At 42.8% G+C, this 13,712-nt stretch overlaps 1 protein-coding gene across 1 annotated transcript in view; it reads right to left on the bottom strand.

The window, feature by feature from the left end:
* The window catches only part of LOC138663260 (zinc finger protein 605-like), a 75,874-nt gene extending 62,379 nt beyond the window's left edge, over positions 1-13,495 (bottom strand). Inside the window, exons 1-6 of the mRNA XM_069749432.1 lie at positions 13,439-13,495; positions 3,363-3,512; positions 3,063-3,242; positions 2,860-2,980; positions 2,679-2,776; positions 2,390-2,480 (exon numbers count right to left, since the gene is read on the bottom strand). Coding sequence (XP_069605533.1) covers positions 2,390-2,480; positions 2,679-2,776; positions 2,860-2,980; positions 3,063-3,242; positions 3,363-3,512; positions 13,439-13,465 — 667 coding nt within the window. The 5' untranslated portion in view covers positions 13,466-13,495. The remainder of the gene's footprint in view (positions 1-2,389; positions 2,481-2,678; positions 2,777-2,859; positions 2,981-3,062; positions 3,243-3,362; positions 3,513-13,438) is intronic.
* Between the last annotated feature and the right edge of the window lie 217 nt (positions 13,496-13,712).

Genomic DNA, 13,712 nt, shown 5'->3' with positions numbered 1-13,712 from the left:
AGTTCAGAAGGTCTCTCTTTTGGGTTTTATTTTTTCTCCCTCGTCTATAGAAATGGATCCTGTTAAGGTCCAGGCTATTCATGACTGGATCCAACCCACATCTGTGAAGGGTCTTCAAAAATTTTTGGGCTTTGCTAATTTCTATCGCCGTTTCATTGCCAACTTTTCCAGTGTGGTTAAGCCCCTTACTGATTTGACGAAGAAAGGCGCTGATGTGACAAATTGGTCCTCTGAGGCTGTTGAGGCCTTTCAGGAGCTTAAGCGCCGATTTACTTCTGCCCCTGTGTTGCGTCAACCGGACGTTTCTCTTCCTTTTCAGGTTGAGGTCGACGCTTCTGAGATTGGGGCAGGGGCCGTTTTGTCTCAGAGGGAGTCTGATGGTTCTTTGATGAAACCATGTGCTTTTTTTACCAGAAAGTTTTCACCTGCGGAACGCAATTATGATGTCGGCAATCAGGAGTTGTTGGCTATGAAGTGGGCGTTTGAGGAGTGGCGACATTGGCTTGAGGGAGCTAAACACCGTGTTGTGGTCCTGACCGATCATAAGAATCTGATTTACCTCGAGTCGGCCAAGCGGCTGAATCCTAGACAGGCTCGATGGTCCCTGTTTTTCTCCCGTTTTGATTTCGTGGTCTCGTATCTTCCGGGATCTAAGAATGTTAAGGCTGATGCCCTCTCTAGGAGTTTTTCGCCTGATTCTCCTGGAGTCCTTGAGCCGGTTGGCATTCTTAAGGAGGGGGTGATTCTTTCTGCTATCTCCCCTGATTTGCGGCGGGTGCTTCAGGAATTTCAGGCTGATAGGCCTGACCGCTGTCCAGTAGGGAAGCTGTTTGTTCCTGATAGATGGACAAGTAAGGTAATTTCTGAGGTTCATTGTTCAGTGTTGGCTGGTCATCCTGGGATTTTTGGTACCAGAGATTTGATTGCTAGGTCCTTTTGGTGGCCTTCCTTGTCGCGCAATGTGCGTGCTTTTGTGCAGTCCTGTGGGACTTGCGCCCGGGCCAAGCCTTGCTGTTCCCGCGCTAGTGGGTTGCTTTTGCCTTTGCCGGTCCCTGAGAGGCCCTGGACGCATATTTCCATGGATTTTATTTAGGATCTTCCTGTTTCCCAGAAGATGTCTGTTATCTGGGTTGGGGACCGGTTCTCTAAAATGGTCCATCTGGTACCTCTGCCTAAGTTGCCTTCCTCCTCAGATCTGGTTCCATTATTTTTTCAGCATGTGGTTCGTTTGCATGGCATTCCGGAGAATATTGTGTCTGACAGAGGTTCTCAGTTTGTCTCTAGATTTTGGCAGGCCTTTTGTGCTAGGATGGGCATTGATTTGTCTTTTTCTTCGGCGTTTCATCCTCAGACTAATGGCCAAACTGAGCGAACTAATCAGACCTTGGAGACCTATTTGAGATGCTTTGTGTCTGCTGATCAGGATGATTGGGTGTCTTTCTTGCAGTTGGCCGAGTTTGCCCTTAATAATAGGGCTAGTTCGGCTACTTTGGTTTCACCTTTCATTTGTAATTTTGGTTTTCATCCTCGTTTTTCTTCTGGGCAGGTTGAGCCTTCTGATTGTCCTGGTGTTGATTCTGTGGTGGACAGGCTGCAGCAGATTTGGACTCATGTGGTGGACAATTTGACGTTGTCTCAGGAAAGGGCTCAACGTTTTGCTAACTGCCGTCGGTGTGTTGGTCCCCGGCTTCGTGTGGGGGATTTGGTTTGGTTGTCTTCTCGTCATGTTCCTATGAAGGTTTCTTCTCCTAAATTTAAGCCTCGGTTTATTGGTCCTTATAAAATTTCTGAAATTATTAATCCAGTGTCTTTTCGTTTGGCTCTTCCTGCCTCTTTTTCCATTCATAATGTTTTCCATAGATCTTTGTTGCGGAGATATGTGGTGCCTGTTGTTCCCTCGGTTGACCCTCCTGCCCCGGTGTTGGTTGAGGGAGAGTTGGAATATGAGGTTGAGAAGATTTTGGATTCTCGTTTTTCGAGGCGGAGGCTTCAGTAGGTTTCACAGGTACCCATTCAGATGGAGACGTTTATTGTCAGCGAGGAAAGGCAAGTTTAGGACCTGGTATAAGAGAGATGCCCTAATGTGGCTACCAGGTACACATAAAATTGGCCATTTTTATGCGCTAAACGCCCTCATTTTTCATATTTCTAGTGCAGTAATGCAGTTCAATTTTTGTGTTTCATGTTTGCATGTTTTAGCGCTGCAGTGTGCTATCTTATTTACTTAACTATATACGAGTTGGCAACTTTAGGTTCAGCACCTGTTCACACTTAGTCTATGTTTGGATGTGACGGTCAGGTTTTTGAAATGTACACCACCAATAAAGCAGCCACAGATGGTGACCGAGAAGAATCTGTGACTTCTCTGCATTTAGTGATTACTACTCACCTGGGTAGTCATATGTAGGAATCTCCTCTTTACACCGCTCATCACCCCTCGCATATGTCTCTGTAGTATTAATACGGGTCAGATCTTCACCCTGAAACAAATATTGTAAAAGTCACAGACAGATGGAGAAGTCACATCTATCATCAGCTCTAATCCTGCCATCTCCACCGTTCTCATTACTCAAGTATAAAACATATAATACTGGTGGATAAAACAAAACTGAGCACAAGATCTTCACAGCTGTCTACACATCATAGGGGAGATCTCATGACACCTTCTCTGCATCTACCTGATGATCCTGAGGAACAATGGGATCTTCTTGGTTACAGTCCTGTGGAAGAAGAGGACGGGGACATCTCTTTGGTGTTGTCCTCTTACTGGATAGATCTGGAGGAAACACATACAGGGACTGAATTCATTATTTACATATAGATAATTATAGGCCGTGTGTATTTAGTCCTGTCTATTACCTGGCGATAAGGGCTGGGGAACCTCCATCATGACGTCCTTGTACAGATCTTTGTGTCCTTCTAAATACTCCCACTCCTCCATGGAGAAATAGACAGCGACATCCTGACACCTTATAGGAACCTGACACATACAATGATACTGTCATTCTCTGATCCCTTCATAGCATTACTGTATAATGTCCCAGCATTCCCAGCAGTGTCACCTCTCCAGTCAGCAGCTCAATCAACTTGTAGGTGAGTTCTAGGATCTTCTGGTCATTGATGTCCTCATGTATCAGGGGGTGAGGTGGAGGCCCCGTGATTGGGCTCAGGGGTCTTCTGCATTCTTCAGACGCAGGGTCCTGACAGCGTTCACTAGAGGTCTTCTTCACTACTGTGTAATCCTGGTTATGGAGAGACACATTAATAAATCTCATTAGATCTCATTAGTCCTCACCTCTCCAGTCCATCTGTTATTCCCATAGATAAGAATGATGTAATGTGACAAAATCACAATCTCTCACCTCTCCAGTAAGCCGGAAGAGGATCTCTAGGGTGAGGTGTAATATCCTCTCCGCCATCTTGTCTCTGGTAAAATCCATCTTTGATTGGTAAATCAGGAAAATTCTATTTTGTATAAGATCTTCATTGAGAGGATCCGATATTGTAGAGACCTGAATGAGAAGAAGATGAGCCGATGTAACATCATAAAAATCCTGTGTAATAATACAATTACTGGAGATAATAAGGGAAACATATGAGGAGATTTATTATTTTACAGTATTTAGTTTCCTTCTTTACATCCAGTAATAAAACCCATATATTTTAGGCCACAGACAACAAGCAGTTTCTTCCTCGGAGTCGGCAGCTGAATACGTTCCTCATAGACTCATCTTCCATAACGCTAATTCTCGTCTCATTTACCAACACTGGAATCGGCATTAGCAATATTGCAGGAGATATTCATTACACGTGACAGGAGAAATAACTACTTCATGATGAGGACGACATCTTCATCTTCTACTACGGCTCTAGAAACAGATTTGTCCAGAGTCGGTCATTGACTTCATAACCACCGGCCGTCTATATGAAGGTTTCCCGTCTTCCCCGCACTGTAATCTTCTATCACGTTAGATCTCAGGTCTGATTCACACACAGAAGTTTTAAGCTATGTGCACACGTTCAGGTTTTTTCACTTTTTTTTTTAGTTTTTTCACGGTAAAAACGCTATAAAAACTCATTAAAAACGCATGCATTATGCATCCTATCATTTAGAATGCATTCTGCAAGTTTTGTGCACATGATGCGTTTTTTTTCCCGCGAAAAAACCACATTGCGGTAAAAAAAGCAGCATCTTCATTAATCTTGCGGATTTTCTGCGCTTTTCCCGCTATTCTATGCATTTGGGAAAAAACGCATAAAAAAACGCACCAAAAACGCGTCAATAATGCATCATAAACGCGTGAAAAACGTGGTAAAATTGCGGTAAAAATGCATGCGGATTTCTGGCAGAAATGTCCGGTTTTTGTCAGGAAAATTTCTGCAAGAAATCCTGACGTGTGCACATACCCTAAGGCTTTTAGAAAAGGTTTTGTTGTTTGCACAAACACCGCGGACAGAAATGATCTGATCCCAAAGTCTCCATGTACAGTGATTTATGGGGTTTATTTCTGGCCTTAAGCTTTCCTATATTACAGGAAAAACACCAGGAAAAAAAACAGATATTAAAATGTTTCTAAAAAAATTGACTCCAACAATTCTTGTAAAAAGAAAATACACATTTTATTTTTTCATACAATAAACAATTGTTTTAAAAAAAATAACTCTTTTGGGCCCTAGAACATCGATGTACACCGCAGGGACGGTGCAGGGGAAGCTGCAACAAGAAACCTGTCAGTTTAACCACTTGCTGCTGAATGCCCCTCCTCCCCCAAGTACTCAATAGAATGGGGCAGCCTAGTCTACGATACTTACATGCCTAATAATGGTGTCTGTGATAAAGAAACTTGGCACTCAACTTTTGAAGATTTGAGGTAATTTTAATGCAGTCAAAACTGTAGTACAGTATCCTGACCTTCATCAGTGTCTAACAATGGAAAGAAATAATGCACATAAAATACATAATGAAATCAAACATTGTATATACAGTACAGATCAAAAGTTTGGACACACTTTCTCATTTAAAGATTTTTCTGTATTTTCATGACTATGAAAATTGTACATTCACACTGAAGGCATCAAAACTATGAATTAACATGCGGAATTATATACTTAACAAAAAAGTGTGAAACAACTGAAATTATGTCTTATATTCTAGGTTCTTCAAAGTAGCCACCTTTTGCTTTGATGACTGCTTTGCACAATCTTGCCATTCTCTTGATGAGCTTCATGAGGTAGTCATCGGAAATGGTTTTCACTTCACAGGTGTGCCCTGTCAGGTTTAATAAGTGGGATTTCTTGCCTTATAAATGGGGTTGGGACCATCAGTTGTGTTGTGCAGAAGTCTGGTGGATACACAGCTGATATTCCTACTGAATAGACTGTTAGAATTTGTAATGTGGCAAGAAAAAAGCAGGCAAGTAAAGGTAAGTAAAGAAAAACGAGTGGCCATCATTACTAAAGAAATGAAGGTCAGTCAGTCCGAAAAATTGTGAAAACTTTCAAAGTGTCCCCAAGTTCAGTTGCAGAAACCATCAAGCGCTACAAAGAAACTGGCTCACATGAGGACCGCCCCAGGAAAGGAAGACCAAGAGTCACCTCTGCTTCTGAGGATAAGTTTATCCGTGTCACCAGCCTCAGAAATCGCAGGTTAACAGCAGCTCAGATTAGAGACCAGGTCAATGCCACACAGAATTCTAGCAGCAGATACATCTCTACAACAACTGTTAAGAGGAGACTTTGTGCAGCAGGCCTTCATGGTAAAATAGCTGCTAGGAAACCACTGCTAAGGACAGGAAACAAGCAGAAGAGACTTGTTTGGGCTAAAGGACACAAGGAATGGACATTAGACCAGTGAAATCTGTGCTTTGGTCTGATGAGACCAAATTTGAGATCTTTGTTTCCAACCACCGTGTCTTTGTGTGATGCAGAAAAGGTGAACAGATGGACTCTACATGCCTGGTTCCCACCGTGAAGCATGGAGGAGAAGGTGTGATGGTGTGGGGGTGCTTTGCTGGTGACACTGTTGGGGATTTATTCAAAATTGAAGGCATACTGAACCAGCATGGCTACCATAGCATCTTGCAGCGGCATGCTATTCCATCCAGTTGCGTTTAGTTGGACCATCATTTATTTTTCAACAGGAAAATGACCCCAAACACACCTCCAGGCGCTGTAAGGGCTATTTGATTAAGCAGGAGAGTGATGGGGTGCTACGCCAGATGACCTGGCCTCCACAGTCACCAGACCTGAACCAAATCGAGATGGTTTGGGGTGAGCTGGACCTAAGAGTGAAGGCAAAAGGGCCAACAAGTGCTAAGTATCTCTGGGAACTCCTTCAAGATTGTTGGAAGACCATTTCCGGTGACTACCTCTTGAAGCCCATCAAGAGAATGCCAAGAGTGTGCAAAGCAGTCATCAAAGCAAAAGGTGACTACTTTGAAGAACCTAGAATATGAGACATATTTTCAGTTGTTTCACTCTTTTTTGTTAAGTATATAATTCCACATGTGTTAATTCATAATTTGCATGCCTTCAGTGTGAATTTACAATTTTCATTGTCATGAAAATACAGAAAAATCTTTAAATGAGAAGGTTTGTCCAAACTTTGTCTGCACTGTACATATCTGGCAAAAATTAAGAGACCACTGAAAAATTTTCATTTTGTCTGATTTATCTCTTTATAGGTATATTTTTGAGTAAAATGTAAGTTGCTCTTTTATTCTATAAACTACTGACCACATGTCTCCGAATTTCCAAGCAATACATTTTGTATTTATTTTCAGAAAATGAGAAATGGTCAAAATAACAAAAAGAATGCATTGCTTGCAGACCTCAAATATAATGCTAAGAAAACAAGTTCATAATCATTTATAAACAACAATTGTAATGTTTTAACTCAGGAAGAGTTCAGAAATCAATATTTTCTGGAATAACCATGATTTTTAATCACAGCTTTCATGCGTCTTGGCATGCTTTCCACCAGTCTTTCACACTCCTTTTGGGTGACCTTATGCCACTCCTGTTACAAAAATGTAAGCTGTTCTTCTTTGTTTGATAGCTTGTGACTATCCATCTTTCCCTTGATTACATTCCAGAGGTTTTCAATGGGGTTCAGGTTTGGAGATTGGGCTGGCCATGACAGAGTCTTGATGTGGTGGTCCTTCATCCACACATTGATTGACCTAACTGTGTGGCATGGTGCATTGTCCTGCTGGAAAAAAAACAGTCCACAGAGTTGGGAGAACATTGCCTGAGCAGGAGCAATCAACTGTTTTTCCAGGATGACCTTGGATGCGGTTTGATTAATACGTGCTTCGCAAAGATTAACCTGCTCAATTCCAGCCTTGCTGAAGCATCCCCAGATCATCACCGATCCTCCACCAAATTTCACAGTGGATGCAAGACATTATGGCTTGTATGCCTCTCCAGGTCTCCATCTAACCATTAGAGGACCAGGTGTTGGGCAAAACTGAAAATTAGACTCATCAGAGAAGATTGTATACAAACAAAATCCAAAAAAAGTCAAATCAAGATAATTTTTATTTTACTAATAAATATAAGGCACCAAAATAACCTAAAACATGGTCAAATCATACACAGTTTTTAGCAAGACAAAGATTCAGGTGCAGCAGAAGACATGCAGACAAACAGCACAACCAAGCAAGATCATTTAAGAAGATATACCTCTTCTAGTAAAGTGACAGTGCTTCAAGGATATCCAGAGTTAAACAGTGATGATGGGGTAGCCATGTCAAATTATAGGTGACAGGCATCACAACTATGGGTAAGAATTATTCAACTTATGTGAGCATTAGTGGATGCCATGTGATAATATGATCGGCTTTACATTTTAACTATATGCTAAACTGACCACACTGTATTATGACATGGCTACCCTTATCACTATTTAACTCTGGATATACTTGAAGCATTGTCACTTTACTAGAAATGGTATATCTTCTTAAATGATCTTCCTTGGTTGTGCTGTTTGTCTTCTTGTGTTCTGCTGCACCTGAATCTTTGTCTTGCTAAAAACGTTTATGATTTGACCATGTTTTATGTTATTTTGGTGCCTTATATTTATTAGTAAAATAAAATTATCTTGATTTTACTTCTTTTTGGGGGGATTTTGGTACTATATTTACTTGTTTGTATACAATACTGTTGGGAGTAGTTCCATGGCTATTGCGTGTGGTGGTTGGGTTACTCAGGCCTGAGGCCACCCCTATGAATATGTATGCTGTCCTAAAGAGTTTGTTTGTCATCAGAGAAGATTACCTTACTCCAGACCTCTATGGTCCAATCCTTATGGTCTTTGGCAAACGTCAGCCTGGCTCTCCTTTGCTTCTCATTGATGAAAGGCTTTTTTCTAGCTTTGCATGACTTGAGGCCTGCCTCCAGGAGCCTGTTATGAACTGTTCTTGCTGTGCACTTCACCCCAGCTGCCATTTGCCATTCCTTTTGTAGGTCACTCCATGTCATCCTGTGGTTGGTGAGTGACATTCGAATAAGATGACGGTCATCCCGGTCAGTGAAGAGTTGTTTTTGCCCTCTGCCGATCTGTAGCTTTGTTGTCCCCAATGTCTGCTGCTTGACCTTGTTGTAATGGACTTCCGTCTTAGAAATTTTAAGGATGGATGCAACATGACGTTTACTGTATCCCTCTGCTTGTAAAGCCAGAATTGAGCCCTTCTTTTCCTCACTAAAGACTTTTCTTTTCAACTCCTTTGGCATGGTTAAAAGTTATTTTTTCATTCCTATTACTTTTGGGATATTTCTAGCACTTGTTTTGCCATCCAGCTTGTCCTATTGCAAGAGGATTGTGAACTCCACAGCAGTGTTTTTTTAGTGTTTTTTGTTTTTATACTTTCCGTTGTTAAATAAGATTTGGTTCAGGTGATCACCTAATCAGAAGCACATTAAGTAGAATGAGATGTATTCTGGTTGGAATTCAACTGACACTGGAATGGAATGGCTGTCAGGCATGTAGAGAAGCTGATTTTTATAAAATTGTACAGTGGTCTCTTAATTTTTGCCAGAGCTGTATATAAAACAGTGTATGTATGCATGTATATCAAGCCACGCCCACTGCACGTAGCCCCACCCATATATGTAAAATATTTAATCTAATTATTACAAATGAACCATAATTCTGCAGCTTTTTCATAACACAATCATCAATGCAGAAAATCCTAATACAACCAACAAGATGCTAAAACCATGATAAGGAGGCAACCAAAGCAGCAACATCCAAATACCATTAAAGGGTAAGACAGGTTCTGAAGAGCCAGCTCAATATTAAGAATAAAATATAATGCGCTATCAATACATGCGCCCTGCCAGTTATCAGATACCCTGCTGGCATAGGTCGCACCAGTAGTATATAACATAGCCCACGTAGCATATAGCACGCCCACATAGCATATAACAGAGCCCACGTAGCATATAGCACAGCCACGTAGCATATAACACAGCCACATAGCATATAACACAGCCACGTAGTATATTGCATAGTATATAGCACAGCCAAGTAGTATGTAACACAGCCAAATAGTATATAGTACAGCCCACGTAGCATTTAACACAGCCCACGTAGCATTTAACACAGCCCACGTAGCATTTAACACAGCCCACGTAGCATTTAACACAGCCCACGTAGCATTTTACACAGCCCACGTAGCATTTCACACAGCCCACATAGCATTTCACACAGCCCACATAGCATTTAACACAGCCCACGTAGCATAGGGCTGCATAGGCAGCATCAATAGTAAAAAGTGAAGCGATGTTTAAATCCCGCCCCAATATCGCTGTCGTCTGTCTCATCAGTGAGTGCCCATTCTGAAATATCTGGTCCATCTATGACTACTAGGTCAGGAATATCCCTGAGGAGGCAGAAAGATCACAACTTTCACCCATATAGACGGCATGAGTACCGTTCACCCGAATATCAAAGACGTGACAATAAAGTAATACACTTAGTCAATATAGATTTACGGATATGGATTTGGCACTCCTTGAAAAGGGTCCATCCTTTGCACCAGCTGTGCCATTTGATGCCTTTACGGCTGTAAAAGATCTACAGATGTTTGAACGCTCATTGATTTTTTAAAAATATTTCTTTGACGGTAAAATTGTTGAATTATTTCCTACAGAGTAAGAACAGATAGCGCTACGCGCTCTGGAGGAATTGGCCATCGAACATAATACCTCTGAGGGAGGTAAGGTGCAACTAACTATTCGCCCTAAGTCCAAGAAGTTCTCTCCCCTGTCTTCATGTCCAAATGTGGAACTGTTTGTCCAAAATTGTGACTAAGGAATTCCTTAAGATTCCACGCTATATCCATCATGACAGTTTGTCCAAAAAAGAAAGGGAGCGTCTGCGCGCCCTTCAGGAGTTATCTGATGTGGAATTCAAACCGGCGGACAAGGGGGTAATATTGTAATGTGGCCTAAGGTCCTCTATGAAAAAGAGGCCCTCCACCAATTAAACAACCCAACTTGCTATAGAAAACTCACCTTTAACCCCTTCTCCGCCTATTCCACACAGTTACAGACCATCATTAACAATACTAGGGAGGTGGGGACGATCACCAAGGAATTGGCCACGGCCCTTGGGGTGACTGAACCCACCATCCTCACCTTCTATTTATTGCCAAAAATCCATAAGGACACGCGGAAGCCCCCGGGCATCCTATCATCTCAGGTTGGGGGAACTTCTTGGAAAATATCAACAAATGGATAGATTCGAAAATTACAACCCTTAGTAGAAGCATTCCCATCCTTCATTAAATATACAGGAGATTTATTAAGACGGGTGGGCGGTCTATTTTTGACAGGGATGCGATGCTGGTGACAGCGGACATAGAGTCCCTGTATACCAGCATCAGGCATGATGATGGCCTAAGAGCAGTGACATTTTTTCTGGTTACATCTAATTTACCAAGGGACATCAGTGATCTGGTGATCGAGTTACTTAGGTTCACTCTGACACATAAAAACAAAAAAATTAAGGGGTCCTTTTTCCTGCAGCTCCAGGGGACAGCGATGGGGGCATCTTTTGCCCCAGCTTATGCCAACCTGTTCCTGGGGCTGTGGGAAAGGGTCCTCTCCCTGCCGGATCAGTTGTCATCAATGGGCCACATCCTCTCATGGACGCGGTACATTGACAACATTTTGCTGATCTGGCAGGGGCCTAAGGAACGACTCCACGATTTCATGGTGTCACTCTATGATAATGATTTGAACATCTACATCACGTACAAATATCATAGTGACACCGTTGAATTCCTGGATGTGACACTCAAGAGGGACAAATGTGATGAATTACAAACGGATATTTTCCATAAACCCACTTCAACCTATATGCTATTCCTCCCACCTGGACATATGATTCAGTACATCCCTACTGGACAATTTTTGTGGCTCCGTAGGCTTTGCTCAACCAACGATGACTTTATGAGACAAGCTGAAGACCTAAAGGGTTGTTTGATCGAGCGGGGGTACAGCAACCGTAAAATTAAAAAAAGCCTTTAATAGGGCGAGGTTTTCATCTAGACTCGCACTATTATACGGAGCAAGCGTCATTAAAATCAGGATATAGTCTGTTTTGTAACAAAATTTCATTCCCACTTCTTACATATGAGTAGGGCATTGGACAGGTCCTGGCATATTCTAAAAGCCGACCAAATAATTTCAAGATTTCTTACAGAGAGGGCAGCTGTCACAGCAAGGCGATCAAAAAATCTGCGGGACCATTTGGTCCACAGTCATTATGTTAGTGAGCCTAAAACTACTTTCTTGGATACAATGGCGGGGGCACATGGCTGCGTCCCTTGTGGTCGGTGTGTGGCGTGTCCTAACATCGACCGCTGCAATACATTTGAGAATGCCAGTGGATCTCGTCAGTTTGAAATTAAAAAGAGTATTACATGTACAGATAAAAATGTGATCTACCATGCCTGGTGCCCTTGTAACACAATCTATGTGGGTTTGACCACACGACAGTTTAAGATACGCATTAAGGAACACTTACATGGTATTGCGGCTGCGGCAACTCAATTGGACGCATCCATGCTAAAAACTCTCCCCCGCGCATCCCGCGCCCAGCTGTGTTGTCCAGGACAACAGGACAACACAGGACAACACAGCTGGGCGCGGGATGCGCCACTGACCCCCGGACACAGGACAGAGCAGGACAGCTCCACATGCTGCGGCCCACCCTAAGCAGGATCCCTCTATTTATGCCACAGGAGCATTCACTGGACCCATTATAAGCACTTCTTTATATGCTGTGGCTCACCCTAAACAGGACCCCTCTACCTACACTACAGGAGCAATTATTGGACCCACTATAAGGTTATGCCTTAAAAGGACCATTGTCTTGTCTTCTATCACTGCCACTCCTATGTCTGTGTATCAAAAGAGTTAAGTAACCCCATGAATAAGACCCGGGAGGGTCGAAACGTCGGGTTTCTATCTACGAATTATTACAGTGGCAATTGTTGACTTGTTTTCGTGAATAAATCTGGCATATACCTTTTTGCATCATACCAGTTTCGAGTGTGCGGTATTTTTTCTTCTACCCTTTCAATTCAAAGGCATAATAGTGACTGAGTGGGCTGCCGCTATGGATGATACACTCCTGCCCATCCAACTATCGCATGGTAAATATCTCATAGGTCCTGAGTCCATTAGTATCTGCACCAAGAATGAGGCTGAATATTTATTAATTAGTTGTTGGTGGTCAGTGAGGGGGATGGAAACATTACACTGTGTGCTGGGATGGTTGTAGCGTGGAAATATATTTTGTGTGAGAGATGCCAGTACTGCGGAAACATTATACTGTGTGCTGGGATGGTTGTAGTGTGGAAATATCTTTTGTGTGAGATGACAGTACTGCGGAAACATTATACTGTGTGAGGGGCATCACGTGCAGCATTTGTACAAAAAGACTGCCATCTGCCGTCCAGACGGGACCATGTGACATCAATGGGAAGAGGGAGGTTTCAGGAAGGAAGAATCTAGAGGGTGCACCTGGTCAGGAGACCTTGATGACGCAGTTACTGATATTATAAAGGCCATAGCCCCAAAGGCAGAACAGATTTGGCGCCAAACAAAGGAAAGGGGTGCGGGGAAGAATCTGAGGTACCAGCTCATGGTAAAGTGCCAGAGGCAGCTGGTTGTGGGGCAGAACCCTGCTTACAGGGGCATAATGGGGGCATTACACTGTGTGGGGGCCAAGAAAGGGGCCCTGTACTATGAGAACAATCCGTTCCCTCACTTCCTGTCTTCCATAGTTCGGTCCTATGTATCTATTACAGGAAATAGTACAAAAACATAATGATTCGTATAAAGTGCCAACAAAAACACCAAGAGTCTCAGTGCTGAAGGGGTTACTGACCCCCGCGCTTAGTAATGGGGAATCTCCACCACCTACCTCCACCTGCAGAGCCGCACTCCACATATATGGCTGCTCTGTGCGCACAGGACCTGTGATGAGGTCACAGGAGGGGAGGAGTCAGGGGTCACATGATCAGGGGCCTCAGGGAATGATATCCGCAGTGAAGACGCTACATGGAAACTTCTCCTCAGTCAGTGACGTTTCCGCCATCATTTCCCCTCACAACTGGCACAATTACCCCGCGCCGCCTTTTCTACACAGTGTTATGTGTGGAATGTAACGTGTGATTTCTCTGGAGACAAATAGACCC

The sequence above is a fragment of the Ranitomeya imitator genome, chromosome 2, assembly GCF_032444005.1.
Source record: "Ranitomeya imitator isolate aRanImi1 chromosome 2, aRanImi1.pri, whole genome shotgun sequence".
In the NCBI taxonomy this organism is placed as follows: domain Eukaryota; kingdom Metazoa; phylum Chordata; class Amphibia; order Anura; family Dendrobatidae; genus Ranitomeya; species Ranitomeya imitator.
Note: the sequence above shows the minus strand (reverse complement) of the source record. Positions and strands in the feature narration are given on the sequence as shown.